The sequence below is a fragment of the Chiloscyllium punctatum genome, chromosome 7 (genome assembly GCF_047496795.1).
Source record: "Chiloscyllium punctatum isolate Juve2018m chromosome 7, sChiPun1.3, whole genome shotgun sequence".
Taxonomy (NCBI): domain Eukaryota; kingdom Metazoa; phylum Chordata; class Chondrichthyes; order Orectolobiformes; family Hemiscylliidae; genus Chiloscyllium; species Chiloscyllium punctatum.
Window position 1 is genome coordinate 67,009,327 of NC_092745.1, and position 20,936 is coordinate 67,030,262.

Consider the following 20,936-nt stretch of genomic DNA (forward strand, 5'->3'; position numbering starts at 1 on the left):
CATTATTTGAGGCACCATCTTTCAGGTGAAAATCTGAAAAAGTTTTTTGAACATAAATCCCTTTTACCTTTGCAACTGTATTGTGATCCTGTTTGAAAGAGAGCAGGACAGTTCTCCTTGGTGTTCTGACCCATTGGCTATCACTTATCTAACACCACGAAGCATTGATTATCTGGTCAATCCATGCTGCTGTTTATGGAGTCTTTCTATGCAACTGGAGGCCAATAATGATGAAGCAATTATTATAGGGAGTGCACAATGGATCGGAATAAGGTGAGTGCAGATGTTTGGAAGGGTTATTGGGTTGCAGGAGACTGTAGAGATTGGGAAGAGTGAGGCCATGGAGGGATTTGAAAACATGGATCAGAATTTCAAATGCACAATGTTGCTATTTTTAATTTGTTCATGGGATGTGGGATTCACTGGCTAGGCCAGTGATTATTACCCATCCCCTAAGTGCCCTAAAGAATGTGGTGGTGAGCTGCCTTCTTAAACTGCTGCAGCCCTTAGACCCACAATGTTGTTTGGAAAGAAGTTCCAGGATTTTGATCCAGCAGCAGTGAAGGATTGGAGATCTAATTCCCAGTTAGGATCGTGTATGACTTGGAGGGGAATTTGCAGGAATTGGTGTTCCCATACATCTGCTGCCGCTGTCCTTCTAGATGGTAATTGTTAGGAGCTGGGAGATAATTTTGGAGGATGTAAGGTCTGCCCATATTTGAAAGGCACAAAATGGCAGGCAAGTAATAAACAGAATTAAATGCCTGCTCCAGCATTTAAATGAAACACAATGGTACCTTTGAATAGGGCTACTCCAAGATGAATGGGAGATCCTGCACAAACATCTGACAGAGACAATTCAATAGGAGGATGTATATGGATAGGCACAAGTTCATTAAACCATGTCAAATGATTCATTCAAGCCTTATTTATGAAAGGATGTTGCCCCATTAGGTGAACAGCGCCAGTTAGTCTCAGTCCATGAGACAGCCAGCCTAACTCATTGTGCAGCTGTGAAAATGACAGCTAAAGTTACCTTCTAGTAATCACTTGTTTCTTTTAAGTAATTTACAGTGTTAAGAAATAGCTTCTAGTTAAAGATTCTTCAGACAATTGCAGAGATAGATTTCAGTGTAATTATAGATACACATATATAACTAAAATATATTAGAAGCATTAGGAGAAACATTCAAACATAGATATGAAAGTTAATTTGTCTCAGAAAATGTTTTCCTTCTTACTGAAAAAGATGTCTGGCATGTCCTGTACAGAATAAAGTGCTCGCAATTCGTTAACTAAGAAGTGCTAACAGTAGCAGTAGCTATAAAACTTTACGTATAATTACCTTTATAATAGAAACTAATGTTATGAATCTTATAGCAGTTAGTTAGAACCAACTGTTTTTATAAATGTAAATATAAAGGAGACAGTGGGAAAATATGGGGAGGAACAGAATTTGATAGAGATAGCAAAGGAATACAAGGGGCAACAGAATTCAAGTAGTCCTGAGAGATATGCAAGTCTGGGCACATACCGAAATTTTGAAATGTGAATTAATAGGATGTGTAGAAATATCCCAAGGCCTGACAATGACAATGTCCGTTAGCCACCATGAGATCATGGGAACCTGAGACTGTTCATAGGAATGCCGAACATTGATTAGGTGTTTCATAGATTTGGATGTATAAAATAAAGGGACAGATACAGTGACCACGTTGTATGTGATTACCGTACTGTATAAAAACTGCTATATTTCACTGTGAAAAAACCAGAGTGTCATTGATCGCTCTTCCGATCTGAGCCAAAGATTAAAGGAACAACTGTTCTCTCGTCAAGGCCAGATTTGGGGAAGATGTTTGCCCCTCTTCCTGCATGAACTGGTGATTGCTTGAATAGGAATAACATCTCCCATCTACCTGATTCCTGCCTGCCTCCTGAGTCTTTGACCCCGGTCAAGGTTTCTTGCTCTTTCGCAAAGTTAGTGAAGTGCATCTTTTAGATGGTACACACTGCTGTTATCTTGCACTGATGGTGCAGGGAGTGATTGTTGAATGTGGTAGCTGTGATGCCAGTTATGTGGGCAGCTTTGTTCTGTATGGTGCCAAACTTCTTGCATGTTGTTGAAGTTTCAGTCATCAAGCAAGTGGGGAATAATCCATCACCCTCTTGACTCTGTGCCTAGCAGATGGTTTTGTGACCTGTTGTTGGAGCCAAAGTATTTGCATATGGATTCGATCCAGCCTGACAGGGAGCCAATCAGCAGCTGAGTTTTGGATGACCTCCAATTTATTGGTGATATAATGAGTGCACTGAAATAATCAAGTCTAGAAGTAAAGTGAGGGTTCTAGCAGCAAGTGAACTGAGGTGGGGTGAAGTTGAGCAATTTTACTGAAATGTAAATTGGTGATCATGTTGATAGCACAAATAAAATGTCAGCAGCACATTTTAGGAACAGATGCAACATGAAGTATGTGAATAGGCTGATTTATAGATTTGATAAAGAAGGTAAGGTGAGCATTAACTCAAAGGCCTGTTGGCAGGACATAGTATAAATTAATAATTATCAATTAATAACTCGGTTAAATATAGATAACTATGCAGATATTTATAAGAAAATACATTTGTAAGGTTATCTTGATTGACTTTCCATTGAAAACCATTAAACACATTGGGTTGGACTTTAATGGGGAGGAGGGAAAGTCAAGTTGACCTGGCAGACTTGTCTTTTTTCAATGTGCTCCCAGCTACGTTTTTTTTAAACTTCCTGGAGAAAGTGGAGGCTGGGAGATGGACCAGATTCCTCAGGAGGCAAATCCAAGGCAGTAATAAGTGGGCAGATGGGTAGGCCGACAGGCAGTGAGGTCTGAGATATCCTGAGATAGTTTCCTGAGATATTGGACTGGTTTTAAAAATGAATGACAGGCTGTCAAACCCTCATCCCTCACATAACCCAGTTATTAACCCCATGATTCCTTATAAACCCCATGCCCCTCCTTAAGCAATGCTGATCAAAAATTGGCAACATGCCGTTGCAGGATAGAACCCTATAGTCAAACACTGCAGTAAAATTACATATAAATTACAATGCTCCATCAAACTCTTGAAACTGGAAGAACAATGTTCTTTTGTTTTTCGGAGTTTGTTGATAAAAGAATCCCTGGAGCAGGTGACTGGACTCTTTGATCCCCTCTTCGGGACTGGAAGTGGCCTAAATTCAGTGAAATTGCTGGGGGTGGGGGTGTGTAATTTAATGTGTCATAATGGTATAGATTATTAAGATGTAAATTCCTTTATCCATTTCAATACATGGGACTTAATGTCTTTAATGGACTAAAATGATTTTTACCAAAGGACCAAAAGTACTTACTAAAAATGGCCACGACTATAATTTGAGCATGCAGGCTGGCTATGTGTCATGAAACTTCTATGCATAAATAAATAAAAGCATGAGCAGAAGATAACTTTATGCCCAAGGGTGATGGAACTAGCTAGAAAACCTCTCCCTTAGGTAGTGTGAGAAGGCATTCTACTCTCTACACCAATGTGGGAATCTCCATATGCTGAAGCTAGTGCCTTGCCTACAATTATCAAGCCTGAAAACTTAACTCCCACAGACATGGGATGCACATACAATTTTGAGGACTCCGTTGGCAAAAGCAAAAGAGATGAATTTTTGAGTATAGCACTGAAGCAGGCTGGAAAGACCTCTGTTTCTCTTCCTCTTCCACTCCCGCTCTCTATCAAGCATTAAAGCCTGGTGACAACACTAAAAAGCAAAATCAGGAAATGAGAACTTAAAAGATAACCACAATATTGTTTACTGCCGATCATTTCAGAAATCAACAGTACAAGAGTGGTTTTAGGTCCCACTCTTATTCCTCAAGGAGACCAAGGCCTCAAAATTACACAAAGTTTTATTTTCTCGTCGTACTGAACATTATTCCTTTCAACTTTGTACCTTTGTGTGTTTATGTCTAAGATTGTCCAAAGGCCTTTAGCTTGACATTGTACCTTTAGCTCTGATTAGATTAGATTAGATTCCCTACAGTGTGGAAACAGGCCCTTCAGCCAACAAGTCCACACTGACCCTCCGAAGAGCAACCCACCCAGACCCGTTCCCCTATATTCACCCCTGCACCTAACACTACGGGCAATTTAGCATGGCCAATTCACCTAACTTGCGCATCTTTGGACTGTGGGAAGAAACTGGAGCACCTTAACCCACACAGACACGGGGAGAATGTGCAAACTCCACACAGACAGTTGCCCGAGGCGGGAATTGAACTCGGGTCCTTGGCGCTGTGAGGCAGCAGTGGAAACCACTGAGCCACCATGCCGCCCCATCTCTCCAGAGTTAGCAGATAATCACCTCTTCCTTCTTTAACTCAACAAAAACTTGTGATTGCTTCATTACTGTCACAGTTAAAAATTAATTACTTATGTTTTAATTCAAGAAAGGGATAACCATACGCCAAAAAACCTTAAACTCTTGATCCATCCAACTGGGAAGGTAGAAATGAGGGACCCAATTTATCCCTCCTTAACTGGTTGTGACAAATCACAAATTGGTCTTCTTTAATTGGCCAGCTAAGAGCAACTTATAGACCTTTTCTTTAACATCATAAGAAATGAGAGCTGGAGTAAGCCATTTGGCCCCTCTAACTTGCTCTGCCATTCATTAAATCATGGCTGATCTGATTGTGGTCTTTACTGCACCTGTATATCCATCCCACATGAGCCCTTTGACTCCTTTGTCAAAGAAAATTCCATCGGACTCAATGCTTTCAATATATTGAATGATCCAGTCTTTCCTGCTGTCTGTGGAAGAGAACTCCATATATCAAAAAATCTCTTGAAGAAGAAACTCTTTCTCATTTCTGTCTAAAATGGTAGATCCCATATTTTGAAACTATGTCCCTTGTGGAAATATCCTCCCAGTATTTACTCTGTCAACGCCCTTGCAGTCCTTCAAGTTCCAGTAAAATCACCTCTTTCTTTTAAACACCAATAAATATAGGCTTACTATGCTTAATGTTTCTTCATAAGACAGTCCCCTCATTCTTCGGAATTAGCCACGTGAAACTTCTCTGAACTATTTTGCCTGGAGGCCTGTTTGTGGATTAGGGGCAGGGTGGAGTCCTTCCTCTTAAGAAACCCTGTGTCCAACAGATGCTCTTCGCCTGGCTTTTCAGCCTGTAGGGGGCCAAATTAAATTTTGCATTCAAGTCACATGAAGCATAATGCTGCTGTCACTTTAAAAAAGTTATTTTGTCCTTGGTTTTTTTTCAAGAGAGATCGTAAAAGCAGAGGTGTGGAAGTGTCCAGTTTAACAATGGCAGGGGAGTGGCCAGTTCTCCCAGTTCAGGTTTGTTCTAGTTTGGTTTAGCTGTAGCATTCACAAGCTGCTGCAGTCCAGAAAGGTTTCATGCTTTAGCAGATTGTTCCTGACTGTTTGTTTTCTCTGAAATCTCTTTGGAAGTTGTTCCCTTCTGCCTGGAAGAACATGTGTTTGAATTTACCTTTTTGCCAAGGGGTGTGTTTATGGATTGGAACAGAGTCTTAGTTAAGTTGCTGTGTTGGGTCAGTAAAGTTTTCCAACAGTTGTTTTTCTGAATTTCGCTTTTATTTTGTTCATGTTTGAACTGTAGTGTTTAAATTAATTCCGTTTTGCTTAAAACTGAGTGGTTTGACCAGCTGCATCACACTTGGAATATCCACTTCACATCTGCCTTTAAAATAAGAAAAGTTAGGGTCTAGGCTACCTTCTTAAAATACATTGAGGGATTCTGGCCTGGTCCATAACAGAAGTCACAACTTCTTCGACTCAATCAGCTGAGATCGCACATGGTGGCTCAGTGGTTCGCACTGCTACCTCACAGCACCAGGGATGGGTTCGATTACAGCCTCAGGTGACTGTCTGTGTGGAGTTTGCACATTCTCCCTGTGTCTGAACAAGTTTCCTCTGGGAGCTCCGGTTTCCTCCCTTCGTCCAAAGATGTGCAGGTCAGGTGAATTGGCCATGCTAAATTGTCCAAGGTGCAGGGATGTATAGATTAGGTGCATTAGTCAGAGGAAATGTATGGTAATGGTCTGGGTGGAATAATCTTCAGAGGGGCGGTTAGGACCTGTTGGCCCAAAAGGCCTGTTTCCACACTGTAGGAATTCTAATTCTAATTCCAGTCTTCAGTCTTTGTTGTTCTAAAACAGTTTCTTCATGCCCTCTGCTGTACTGAATATTCACTTTTTAAAGCTTTATTTTGATGTTGTTTTGAACCAGGCCAGACCCCCTCAAAACATTTCATGAACGTAGTCCAGAACCTAACTTTTCTAGTTGTTTTAAGCAGGTGTAACTCGGATATTCCAGGAGGGATGCAGCTGGTCAAACCGCTTCGTATTAAACAAATCAAAATTTAGTTACAAGATTACCAAATGAAACACAAACGAGAGAGAACAGAATAAGGTGACTAAGGAGGTAGATGAGGGGAAAGCAGTAGATGTGGTATATATGGATTTTAGTAAGGCGTTTGATAAGGTCCCCCATGGTAGGCTACTGCAGAAAATACAGAGATATGGCATTGAGGGTGAGTTGGAGGTTTGGATTAGGAATTGGCTGGCTGGAAGAAGACAGAGGGTAGTAGTTGATGGCAAAGGTTCATCTTGGAGTGCCGTCACTAGCGGTGTTCCGCAAGGATCTGTTTTGGGACCATTGCTGTTTGTCATTTTTATAAATGACCGGGAGGAAGGGTTAGAAGGTTGGGTGAGCAAGTTTGCAGATGATACGAAAGTCGGAGGAGTTGTAGACAGTGAGGAAGGATGTGGCAGGTTACAGCGGGATATAGAGAAGCTGCAGAGCTGGGCAGAAAGGTGGCAAATGGAGTTCAATGTGGGTAAGTGTGAGGTGATTCACTTTGGTAGGAGTAACAAAAAGATGGGGTACTGGGCTACTGGTCGGATACTTGGTAGTGTGGAAGAGCAGAGGGATCTTGGTGTCCATGTCCACAGATCTTTGAAAGTTGCCACCCAGGTAAATAGTGCAGTGAAGAAGGCATATGGTGTACTGGCTTTTATTGGTAGAGGAATTGAGTTCCGGAGTCCTGAGGTCATGCTGCAGTTGTATAAGACTCTGGTGCGGCCGCATCTGGAATATTGTGTGCAGTTTTGGTCGCCATACTATAGGAAGGATGTGGAGGCACTGGAACGGGTGCAGAGGAAGTTTACCAGGATGTTGCCTGGTATGGTAGGAAGATCCTATGAGGAAAGGCTGAGGCACTTGGGGTTGTTTTCATTGGAGAAAAGAAGGTTTAGGGGTGACTTGATAGAGGTGTACAAGATGATTAGGGGGTTAGATAGGGTTGACAGTGAGAACCTTTTTCCACGTATGGAGTCAGCTATTACAAGGGGGCATAGCTTTAAATTAAAGGGGGGGGGTAGATATAGGACTGATGTTAGGGGTAGGTTCTTCACTCAGCGAGTCGTAAGTTCATGGAATGCCCTGCCAGTAGCAGTGGTGGACTCTCCCTCTTTATGGACATTTAAACAGGCATTGGATAGGTATATGGAGGATAGTGGGTTAGTGTAGGTTAGGTGGGCTTTGATCGGCGCAACATCGAGGGCCGAAGGGCCTGTACTGCGCTGTATTCTTCTATGTTCTATGTTCTAATACAGAATAACTTAACCTATCCGAAAACCGAGCAGATTGTCCCAACTCAATGATGCTGTTACAAATACTTGCAACAATCCCCATAAACACCTCTTGGCACAAAAGGTAAAATCAAACACAGGGTCTTACAGGAGAGAGAGAGTGAGAGTGAGAGATGGCAGCATGGAGCACCCTCTTCCATGTAGCTGTTTCTTAGATCAGCAGCCTCAAAACTGCCTGACTGATTTCAGTGAATAACCGGATTGCCAAAAACCACATCAAATCAGGGAAAAGCCAAGCTGGGAGAACTGGCCACTCCTCTGTACAAGTGTTTTTTTTAACTTTGCCTGAGGCAGTACCTGTTAACTATAATGAAACCCGGAGTGGGACCATTCGGCACAGCCATTTTGGCCTGAGCGATTTGGCACGGTTTGTTTGGCGCAGCTTATTTTGCTGCAGACCCATTTTGGCGCAGGTACACGGTAGTCATCAATGAAAATCAACATAATAGTATAATTATTAAATGGGTAGTTTCCAGTGGTTTGTAGTCATTTCTGTATCACCTGCACTTAGTCTATGATTAGTCCGCTCTTAACAGTGGTTCCTCTAAATTTCTAAAAAAAAAGAAAATATAAACTGTTAAATTCCCTGAATTTCTTTAATTTCAACGCAATATTGTGCCCCGCTACGAGATGTACAAGTTCAAAGTCACAGTTGATAGTGTCAGGGTGGCATTCAGGCTGTATTTCCAGAACCATTTCAAATAATTTATCATATGTTGTTCACAACTTATTTGGTAGTAAAGCATACAACAGTGGGAACACATCTTTATGTATTTCCCCTAAAATAACATAAACTTGTGAAAATAGAGGTAGGGAAATTTTGCATGTTCCATCAACATATAACTTTTTTGATTGTTTCAGAAACTCGGCATCCCTTTTTCTTCCACATGTAATAATTCTGCAGGTGGTGCTACTGCTGTCGGCTAGTAAAAATTGGTCTTCATTATATTCATTAACAGAATATGTTTTAAAGCTATCTGGAGTTACAAGTTCTTCTAAATTTCTTGGATTTACTGGGTAAGCACCAATTTCTTTCCTTGTCCTACAAACCATTTTCTTCAGTGCTCTGTTGTTAGGCATCGTTCCTTGGCAAGCTTCCGACAAATTTTCTAGGCACTCGTTAATCACTTGTAAAGTTCCCTCTACAGTTGTTTTTCTTTGATGACTAGTTATTTTAATAATAACTACAAACCACTGGAAACTACCCATTTAATAATTGTACTATTATGTTGATTTTCATTGCTGACTACCGTATATCTGCGCCAAAATAGTTCTGCACCTAAATGGGTCTGCAGCAAAATAGGCTGCGCCAAACATGCCGCGCCAAATTGCTCATGCCAAAATGGCTGCACCAAATGGTCCTAAATCCAATGAAACTGGCCCAAAAACCCTTCAAAAGCCAGACTTTTCGGAATCGCAGCTTTTACAACCTCTCTGGAAAAACAAGCCAAGGGCAGCATAACCTTGCTAAATGAGCAGCGTTATCACAATGTAAAGTTTTCAACATGCTTTGGTCCCTCACCTGCCCTGTACCCTTTCCCTCCTCACTGTGACTTATTGGTTTTGCATTTAATCAAGGAAAACTCATCAGATGAGTTTTGTATTTCCTTATTTTTCATTGATACCATTGTCTGGTCTGCCATAAGGTAGTTCCGAAGTAAAATTGGAGTAAAAACACTGGTTATTCATTATTGCTACCATTAGTAAAGTGCTATCTGCAGAAATTAGATTCTTAGTCAGCAATATACCATAAAAATAAATGTCTTATTGTGTCAGTCCATCAGGCAAACCTTTTCTTATTACAAATATTCTTTCATTTTGCATGCTGTTGTTTTATTAATTTGGATAGTTGACCTAATAGTAGTTCAGTGGGCTGTTTTTATTGTTCACGCAGTTTCCATTGTTATGATCTATAGAAAGGTAATTGCTCTAATATATCACATACAGAAATTTATATGTGTAGTGTTTTCTCATGCTACACTGTAAAGGCAATATTTGTTTTCATTTTTCTATATTTTTGAATGTGCTCTGAGATGGAGAAAGAACTTTTTAAACCAAGCACAGAGGAAGGAATTGCTGTACTTCTAAAAAGCAAGTGACTGAAACTCCTTGGAAGTTGTGTTTGCACTGCTGCTTTGTTCAAGCAATGGGCAGTGATTTGGACATGGGCCCACACCATGGGGTGTGTACAAAGTGAAATTTGGCTGACAGCAGGCCACTGATTGGTTTGTGGAATTGTGACTGGTTGTGGATACCAAATGCTATCAGCCTGATGACACCCATGCGTTTGACATTTTAGTAGCTGAAAAGCTTGTGGGTATTAACAATACTGGCAAAAGCTTTTGGACAGCTGCAAGGGTAGATAGTGTGTTTTTCACTCTGGTGTAAACCAATTGGATGTAAGAGAAAGCCAGTTTACCTTTCCTCACCGGTTGCTGTAAGCTGTGATCTTTAAACAGTAACAAAGAGATTTTAACAGTTAACCTACCAGTCCCCTGATCGGGAGATCACTACTGCTTGGGTAACTGATTGGCTGTACAAAACCAATAAAGAACTTTACTTGAGACTTCCCTTAATTTTGGGAGAAAATATGCAGAAATCCTGAATCAACATGGCCATTGGAGACTTGAAAGAACTTTTTTGATTCTGCTTGCCACAGAAGTTAAGTAAGTGGTTTGGGCATCTTCAAATTTCCAACTGTATTCAGCCTGACAGGTAAGTCACAGATAAAGGCAATTGGACTGTGGGATGCTGGAGATCTGGAATAAAAGTGGAAAGGGTTGAGAAACTCAGCAGGTATGGCAGGACTTGGGGCAAGCGAATCAGTCAATGATTAAAGTCCAGTACAGGTCATTCTGCTATAAATGCACATTTCATTAAGCAAATTCGCTGTAACACGATTAACGAATTGGGGACACTGTTTCTAAAGCATGAACTTTTAAAACATGTATTGGTTGTAACATAGTTACAATGCCAACATTTTAAGTGCTGTTTCTAAAGTATGCTTTTTCTATAACACAGGTCTGCACAAGAACGCAACTATTGCGTTATAGAAAATTGCCTGTATGACTTTAGAACTTACCCACTCAGATCAGAAGTACAATTATAGTCAGCCCCCAGTGATTTCATAGGTCCTCGATTTGCATTTTGACCAAAGACCCACAGTTTTGGAAGAGTGTACCATAGATGTTACCTTCTAATGGGCATTAAACTTGGTCCCAGCAATTCTAGGTGGCTTCAGGGTGAGTAAATAACTTGGATAATTTTAACTGCTTACTTACGTAGCTTCTGTGAAGGAGGTATTATCAAGTTGGAATCACCTCCCTCGTCCCTTTGCTGTCGTATGGTCAGAGTTGAGTTTGTTGGCCAAGTAACTAGTTACTTGGGATTGCACTTTTGCTGCTCCAGTGCAATCAGTAATGAGATCACTTGAGTAAACCCCTGCTACTACTCACAATTTTTGGAATGCATTGAGGAGTAAGTGCTTCACTGATGGGTGAAATTTAAATATATCTTTCATATAATGTTTAGACAGTTGACTAATATGTGAATACAATTTCATACTGTTTTAGTTGCATCGCTTCAGCTATCTGTATGTGTGCTTTTATTTAGATCACGTTGTATGTGAAGAGGAATTCAAATATGCCATGCTGGCACTGAATTGCATCTGTCCAGCCACGTCAACACTGATTACTCTGCTGGTTCATACCTCCAGGGGACAGTAAGTGCTAGCTTTTTTTGAAATATTAGCTTTGTTTGTCCCCCAAATGTATTGGACTGAATGTCGTACTATTGAGTATACAAGTTAACCTGAGCCCTGAATCCAGACATGATTATGCAATTTAGGGTGAAGCACAATTTGTTGTGCACCACTGAGGGAGTGTTGAACCGTCAGTGATGTCAGCTTTTAAATTAACACTGTACTCTGGTCATGCTTACACCTTGGAAGAGATTCCAAATACCTTAGAACTCTTAAATCAACAAGGAGTACTCTTACTATTTTTATTACTTCCATTGCCAAAGCTTTACAATTGATTCAAAGTTTGTGCGAAAATTTGTAGCTTGGGTGCTTGTTGTTGTGGTTCTGTTCCCCGAGCTGGGAATTTGTGTTGCAGACGTTTCGTCCCCTGTCTAGGTGACATCCTCAGTGCTTGGGAGCCTCCTGTGAAACACTTCTGAGATCCTTCCTCCGGCATTTTAGTGGTTTGAATCTACCGCTTCCGGTTGTCAGTTCCAGCTGTCCGCTGCAGTAGTCGGTATATTGGGTCCAGGTCGATGTGCTTATTGATTGAATCTGTGGATGAGTGCCATGCCTCTAGGAATTCCCTGGCTGTTCTCTGTTTGGCTTGTCCTATAATAGTAGTGTTGTCCCAGTCGAATTCATGTTGTTTGTCATCTGCGTGTGGCTACTAAGGATAGCTGGTTGTGTCGTTTCCTGGCTAGTTGGTGTTCATGGATGCGGATCGTTAGCTGTCTTCCTGTTTGTCCTATGTAGTGTTTTGTGCAGTCCTTGCATGGGATTTTGTACACTACATTGGTTATCGGGTCCTTCATTCTGGTGAGTTGTTGTCTGAGAGTGGCTGTTGGGTTTGTGTGCTATGATTAGTTCTATGGTCGCAGTAGTCTGGCTATTGGGTTGCGGCATGTCCTCATTCCATTGTCTTTCCCTTAGGCATCTGTTGATGAAATTGCGGGGGTATCAGTTTTTGGCAAATACCTTGTAGAGGTGTTCTTCTTCCTCTTTTTGCAGTTCTGGTGTACTGCAGTGTGCTGTGGCCCTTTTGAATAGTGTCTTGATGCAACTTCTTTTGTGTGTGTTGGGGTGGTTGCTTTCATAGTTTAGGACTTGGTCTGTGTGTGTGGCTTTCCTGTAAACCTTTGTGGTGAATTCTCCATTAGGTGTTCTCTGTACCATCATGTCTAGGAATGGGAATCGGTTGTCCTTTTCTTCCTCTCTCGTGAATCGGATTCCTGTGAGTGTGGCATTGATGGATCCGGTGTGTGTTCTCTATTTCTGTGTTTTTAATGATTACTAAGGTGTCATCCACATATCTGACCCAGAGTTTGGGTTGAATTTGCGGTAAGACTGTTTGTTCTAATCTTTGCATTACTGCTTCTGCTATGAGTTCAGAGATGGGTGAGCCCATGGGTGTGCCGTTGATTTGTTCATATATTTGGTTGTTGAATGTGAAGTGTGTTGTGAGGCACAGGTCTAGTAGTTTGAGTATGCCGTTTTTGTTGATAGATTCAATGTCTGTTGTCTGTACTGTATGTCCAGCAGGTTGGCTATTGTTTCTCTGGCTAGGGTTTTGTCGATAGAGGTGAACAGTGTCGTTACATCGAATGAGACCCGCGCAATTTCATCAACAGATGCCTAAGGGAAAGACAACGGAACGAGGACATGCCACAACCCAAAGGACAAGCCACACGACCATACATCAGGAGCATTTCCGAACTGACAGCCAGACTACTGCGACCACTAGGACTCATAACAGCACACAAACCAACAGACACTCTCAGACAACAACTCACCAGAACGAAGGACCCAATACCCAGCATGAGCAAAACCAATGTAGTGTACAAAATCCCATGCAAGGACTGCACAAAACACTACATAGGACAAACAGGAAGACAGCTAACGATCCGCATCCACGAACACCAACTAGCCACGAAACGACACGACCAGCTATCCTTAGTAGCCAACATGAATTCGACTGGGACAACACTACTATTATAGGACAAGCCAAACAGAGAACAGCCAGGGAATTCCTAGAGGCATGGTACTCATCCACAGATTCAATCAATAAGCACATTGACCTGGACCCAATACCACTGCAGCGACAGCTGGAACTGTGAGCAGCAGATTCAAACCACTACAAATGCCGGAGGAAAGATCACAGAAGCACTTCACAGGAGGGTCCCAAGCACTGAGAATGTCACCTAGACAGGGCACAAAACGTCTGAAACACAAATTCCCAGCTCAGCGAACAGAACCACAATTTACAATTGATTAAATGGTCCTGTGAGTCACTGGAATTTGTTACTGATCCAAAAAAGACAGACTTGCATTTATATAGCACCTTTCTTGACCAAAGGTCAGCCCAAAATGCTTCGTTTAGTGGAAAATACCATGGATGTATTATGGAAGTACGTGAAAGTGCCAGCTAAAAAATATAGTCTGTTAATGGTTTAGATGAGGGAACTCGATGTAACGTTTCAAAATTTGCAGAAGACACAAAGCTGGGTGGAAGCGTGACTTGTGAGGAGGATGCAGAGATGTTACAGTGTGATTTGGGCAGGCTGAGTGAGTGGGAAAATATATGGTAAATGCAGGGGAATGTGGATAAATGTGAGGTTTTTCACTGTGGTAGCAAAAATGGGAAGGCAGATCATTCTTTGCATGGCTGTAAATTGAGAGATGGGAATGTTCAATGAGACCTGGATGTCTTCACACACTAGTCACTGAAAGTAAGTGTGCAGGTGCAGCAGACAGTAAAGAAATCAACCTTCATAGTAAGAGGATTTGAGTGCAGGAGCAAGGATGACTTGCTGCAATTATACAGGGCATTGGTGAGGTCACACCTGGAATATTGTGTGCAGTGTGGTCCAGGAATGTGCTTGCTACAGAGCAAAGGTTTACCAAATTGATTTCTGGGATGGCAGGACTGGTGTACGCTGAGAGATTGAGTTGTTTAGGATTGTATTCACTAGAGTTTAGAAACATGACGGGAAACCTCCGAAAAACCTATAAAGTTCTAACAGGACTAGACAGGTCAGAGGCAGGAAGGATGCTTCCTAATGGTGGGGAGTCCAAACCTGGGGTCACAGTTTAAGGATAGGGTGTAAACCTTTTAGGGCTGAGATGAGGAAAAGTTTCTTCACGCAGAGAGTGGTGAGCCTGTGGAATTCACTACCACAGAAAGACGTTGATGCCAAAATACTCTGTTTCCAAGAAGGAGATGGCGGAAGGGATCAAGTGATACAGGGTGGGGAAGAGTGGGATTGGGGTGTTGAGCTCGATGATCACTCGTGATCATGCTAATGGTGGAGCAAGCTTGGCCTCGTCCTGCTCCTATCTTCTATGTTTCTGTGTCTATATAAATGTAGCCAGTGTTGAAATGGAGGGAATGTGGCAGCTGGTTTGCACACAGCAAGCTCCCAGAAACAACAATGTGCTAATGACAAGATTAATTATATCTGTTCCTTTAATTGAGTGGTAATTGTTAGAGAGGACACTGCTGGTCTTCTTTGATATAGTGCCTGAAAGATGGCTCCTCTTCTGACAGTGTAAGCACTACCACTGGATAAGACTGCAGAGTGGTCAAAGCTTGAATCTTCTGCTCCAGTCCCACAGTGGGACCTAACACACAACACTTTGAAACTGAGGTGACAGCGCTACTAATTGAGCTACAGCTGACAACAAATGCAGAAGTTTATAAATGAGCAGAGTAAAAGGTATTCTGCAGTTGGTCTGACTAAAATTCATTTCTCAGTCAATGTTTAAATTGGATCATCTGGCTTTTTGTTATTTTTGGAACCTTGCTATGCACAAATTGATTGCTGTTTTTTTTTACATTACAACAGAGACAACCTTTTAAAATTACTTAATTGATTATCAAGCACTTCAAGATGTCCTGAGGTTGGGAAAGGCACTAAGTGCAATTTTGTTTTGATGAGCTAAAAGCCCACATATATCTGCAGAGAATCAATTATGATGTATTTGGTCTGAATAATAGATGAATGGAAAGTAAATTAACTACCACATGGCATAAATCAATAAAATTGTACTGATTATGAAATTGAAATTGGGAGATACCTAAATTCTTATTGCTATGGAATAAGGTTGTGCTAACAACAACTTTTCTGAGCTCAAGTTCAGGAAATCAAAGATTGATTTTTGTTTTCCTGAGAGAATGTTTGCTTTAGCTCGGAGATTCACATTAAGGCAGGCACATAGAATATAGGTAAATAGTTCAAATGAATTCAGTTTACAGTGGAATAGATATTGGGTGCATGTTAATGACAATATTGAAACCTAAGCCAGTGACGTCCCTGCAATATATTTGTCAAAAATCCTGCATTATAAATTATCCTGTAGTTGAACTTAGTTAGCCATGCAATGAAGAATAGAGTAAGAAGTAAAGTCGTTGTACATTCAAAGCTTTTACTTACAGCATTGCACATAGCGTATTTTGCACATCCAAACAATGATTCTGCTTTTCATTTGTCCTTGTATATATGGACACAGAGAGTCCACAGATGTTATTCTCTGCCTGAATACAACTAACACACATTTGATATAGGATTAGCACAAGCATAAAATGGTAGACGTTTGTGTTGCCCAAGCAGGGGAATGCTGGGTTCAAAATGCTGATGGCCACAACCACAAACTGCATACTAGGAAAGGTGTTTGGAAAACATGTTCTTTAATGTGGTCACTCTAAATTTAGAGACACTGAAGCAGTTGAAAAGAGGTAGTGGGGGATCCAGTGCAGTGGTCTGTATTGAATTGCTAACTGGAACACATGAAATGCTTTGAATTTTCCCAAGGACATAAAGGTGCTGTAAAATGCAATGTCCCAATAGAGAGATACAGAGTTAAAGGGATTGGTGGCTAGCTTAAGAAAGTAGCTGGATACTACCAAGCAAATGAAACAAAGTATGTTGGGAAAATAGAGCACATTTCACATAGAATATATGGATATAATGTAGACTTGTAACTGGGAACGGCAAATAACAGTAGGAAATAACTGGGTAGTTTGGGAATAAGTAACTAAAAAGAGACAGTACTGGCCATTACATGTCCCTGCTGGGTCTGTTTTCACCTTGAGCTCACCCCCTTAATACGGAGACTGAATCATCGGCCTGCCCACTATTTGTGAAAAGCTCAGTTGACCCCAATATTACCTTGTCCACAGCAGAATGCAGTTGGTGTTGGTGGGCAGCCCTTTATAAACTGAAGGAAGGAAGGTGGTAAGGAGTGCGCTTTGCCCATCCACTTTGCAGTCTCCTCAAGAAATAGTATATCCTCTTCCTTCCTTCCTTCTCCCATCCTTCTGCCACCTTCCCTAACGTAGAAAGACTTTCCTCACCTACTGCCCCTGACTTTCCTTTAAGTTGTTCACAGTATGTTGGTGGCATTGACTAGGCCAGCATTTAATGCCGACCATAATTACCCTTTAACTAAATGCCTTCTTAGGCCATTTCAGAGGGCCGTTAAGAGTCAACCACATAGCTGAGGATCTGGAATCAGTTATAGTTCAGATCCGGTAAAGGCGGCAGATTATAGGACATTAATGAATTAGATTAGACAATTGACAGTGTGGTTACATGGTTGGCGTTGGACTAGCTTTTAATTCCAGATATCTTTTAATTGGATTTTCCAGAGTTTTCTATTTTCTTCTGAAAACAATAAACATCGGATCCATGAAATGCCATCCATCATGTTGTGTGCAGCTAAGCACATTTGTGAATGGTAACAGACAAATGATGAGACTTTACTGTAATTTAGATGAACAAGTATCAGGATTTAAATAATGGACTAATTATATTTCTTTTCAGATCGGCACCATGGGAGGCATTTAGACAACTAACTGGAACTAGGCAGACTCAAACCAGGTGAAGTGCAAATATATGCATCTGCAATAATGTGCTTGCAAACTGCTAATGCTTTACATTTGCTGTGTATCGTAATAACTATTCTCAGATACTTTTCTGCTGCTGCATTTTTCAGGGATGGCCACCAATCCCATGAACAGTGGCAAAAGGTTTATGGCAAGTGTTCAGGCAATGAAGTCTATCACATTAAGATGGAAGAGAGCACATTCTTCACAGAGTTTGAAGGGAAGAGCTTTACTTACACTTCCTTCCATGCACACAAAAAGTGAGAACTTTCACTACTTTCCTCATAATGAATAGTGCATTGTTTGTTTCCCTGTTTAGAATTGCAATTAGCACTGATGCAGAATTCCAGTATTTTAACTTGTCTGCTAATGGCATTTATCAAATGTTGATGATTGTTTTTAATTAGATAAACATAATCCAGCTTTAATAATCTTTAAGGCTTTCAAACCACATTTAACAAGATTTATTCCTATGTGCATTTTTGAAATTATGGTTATTACAGTAATCTTGCAGCCACTAAAAGTGTTTGTGGCGAAGAAACAGTCTGTGAAATTCTCACTAACTATTGTTAAACTGGCAACTTATAAATGTACACATTTATAATGATTTTGCTAATTTTTAACAACCTCTCCCAAAGTGTTTTCAGAACCATCATGTTAATGTAGAATAATCATTGTAGATAATTTATTCAAATTTTAATTCTAAGTAGGATACAGATTTCCATCAAGCTTTTAATTTATCTGGTTGTAGAGTGAAATTATTAGAAGTACATCAGACTGCTGAATAGATGTACCAGCTAATTGCTCTTATTGTTGAGTGCCAATTAACTTCATGTAATTTCCTGTTGATTATTTTCAGAGAAAGCTATATTGTAGGTTCCCGCTCTTTATAAATATCCAAGTGTAAAGTTCAGTCTAGAGACGTATTCCCAAACCTCCTCTCAAACATAGTCACCAACAAGAAAATTGTGCTGCAGGTCGAGGCACTGATCAAATTATTCCCTCAGTACAGCAACATATATTCGCCACATCTTAAATAAAATCCCATGACCTTTGATGAGACTACCAGGAATTACAAAATTATAGGTAAAATAAGGAAGAGGGGATGAGGAAAATGCTCGAATTTATACATTATTTTTCATGTCTTGAAGAATTTTCTGCTGTAGGAGTTCGAACCCAGAAACAGAATCTATTAATTGCCAGACAGTCTGTTTCTGTGCTGTTGATTGAGGAATAAATGTTGGAGAGGACATTGGGCATAAATTTCATAACTGCAACCATTTGCTTGTCTTTATAAGCAGCTAAGAAAGCAATGGAATACAAAGCTGCCAGCCATGTATATAGTTAATGCGTCTCGCTCCATGAGTGTACCATTAGTTTCATCACTCAAAGTATTTTAAGAAGACACATAGAATTCTATTTCACTTCTTTTCTGAACTGTATGTTTTGTACTCAGCTTTACATAAAGTTTTCACTTATCCATTCCATCTACACGTGTAAGAATATTCCCTTGTTCAGAATTCCCTGTGAAATTTCATTGCATACGAAACAATTTTCCTTTACCTGCCAAATTAATGGACACTTTCCTTTAAGAAACACATTGAATCTAATTACAAAACATTATCTCAAGCATCACATTCTCAAAGCTTCGTGCAATCTAACCAGAGCAGACAGGGATTTTGTCTCCGAATCACATAGGCAAGACTAGGGTGGAGGACCTGTTTGGGCATTACGAAGCACTAGGCAGGCAATTGAAGCACAGGTCCTCAAGGGTCATAATCTCCGGATTACTGCCCAAGCCACGTGCCAATTGGCATAGGGACAAGAAAATTAGGCAAGTAAACACGTGGCTAAGGGATTGGTGTGGGAAAGAGGGATTCCACTTCATGGGGCATTGGCATCAGTTTTGGAACAGGGGGGATCTGTACCATTGGGACGGTCTCCACCTGAACCGATCAGGTACCAATGTTCTAGCGAAGAGGATAAATAGGGTGGTCAGTAGGACTTTAAACTTCTGAGTTGGGGGGGGGAAGGGAAAGTGAAAGCGACAGGGAGTATGGAGGTAAATGGAAAGATAAGCAGCAGGATAGCATGTTTCCAGGCGGATTTAAAATTGAGGCAGACTGAGAATGCAGAAAAAAGCAAGGATAAATTAGGACATATGACTTCCAACATCTCTAATGATAAGGAAGTTAGCATTAAGGCACTTTACCTGAATGCGCGTAGCATTCATAACAAAGCCGATGAACTAATGGCACAGATAATAGTGAATGATTATGATGTAGTAGGCATCACAGAGACTTGGTTACAGGGGGATCAGGACTGGCAGTTAAACCTCCATGGTTTTTCAACTTATCGAAAAGACAGAGAGGTGGGCAGAGGGGGTGGGGTTGCCTTGTTAGTTAAGAACAAAATTAAATCTATGGTATTGAATGACATAGCATCGGATGATGTGGAGTCTGTGTGGGTGGAATTGAGGAACCACAAAGGCAAAAAAAACATAATTGGAGTTGTGTACAGACCTCCTAACAGTGGTCAGGACCAGGGACGCAACATGTACCGGGAAATAGAGAAGGCATGTCAGAAAGGCAAGGTTACATTGATCATGGGAGACTTCAATATGCAGGTGGACTGGGTAAATAATGTTGCTAGTGGATCTAAAGAAAGGGAATTCATGGAATGCTTACAGGATGGCTTTTTGGAACAGCTTGTCATGGAGCCCACAAGAGAGCAGGCTATTCTGGACCTAGTGCTTTGCAATGAACCAGACTCTATAAAAGATCTTAAAGTAAGGGAACCCTTAGGAAGTAGCGACCATAATATGGTAGAGTTCAGTCTGGAGTTTGAAAGGGAGAAGGCAAAATCTGATGTAATGGTGTTACAGTTGAATAAAGGTAATTATGAAGGCATGAGAGAGGAACTGACTAAAATAGACTGGAAGCAGAGGCTAACCGGGAAGACAGTAGAGCAAAAATGGCAGGAATTTGTAGGTATAATTGAGGACACTGTACAGAGGTTCATTCCCAAGAAAAGAAAGATTAACCGGGGAGGGATTAGACAACCTTGGCTGACAAAGGAAGTCAGGAAATGTATTAAAGAAACAGAGAGATCCTATAAAGTGGCTAAGAACAGTGGGAAATCAGAAGATTGGGAAGGATACAAAAGCAAACAGAGGATAACAAAGAGTGTAATAAGAAATGAGAGGATCAAATATGAAGGTAGGCTAGCCAGTAATATTAGAAATAATAGTAAAAGTTTCTTTCAGTACATAAGAAACAAACGACAGGCAAAAGTAGACATTGGGCCACTTCAAACTGATGCAGGGAGCCCAGTGACGGGAGATAAGGAAATAGCAGGAGAACTTAACAAGTACTTTGCGTCAGTTTTCACAGTGGAAGACATGAGTAATATCCCAAAAATTAAAGGGTGTCACGGGGCTGAGTTGAGTATGGTTGCCATTACGAAAGAGATAGTGCTAGAAAAGTTAAAAAGTCTTAAAATTGATAAATCTCCTGGCCCCGATGGGATACACCCTAGAGTTCTGAGAGAGGTTGCTGAGGAAATAGCAGAGGCATTGGTTGAGATCTTTCAAGAGTCACTGGAGTCAGGAAA

At 40.9% G+C, this 20,936-nt stretch overlaps 1 protein-coding gene across 2 annotated transcripts in view; it reads left to right on the plus strand.

Annotated features, from left to right (window-relative positions):
- LOC140479765 (potassium channel subfamily T member 2) overlaps positions 1–20,936 on the plus strand; it is a 723,557-nt gene that overhangs the window by 380,601 nt on the left and 322,020 nt on the right. For both annotated transcript variants that reach the window (XM_072573900.1, XM_072573901.1), the window contains exons 16-18: positions 11,314–11,422; positions 17,263–17,319; positions 17,435–17,584. In XM_072573900.1, the coding sequence (XP_072430001.1) occupies positions 11,314–11,422; positions 17,263–17,319; positions 17,435–17,584 (316 nt within the window). The remainder of the gene's footprint in view (positions 1–11,313; positions 11,423–17,262; positions 17,320–17,434; positions 17,585–20,936) is intronic.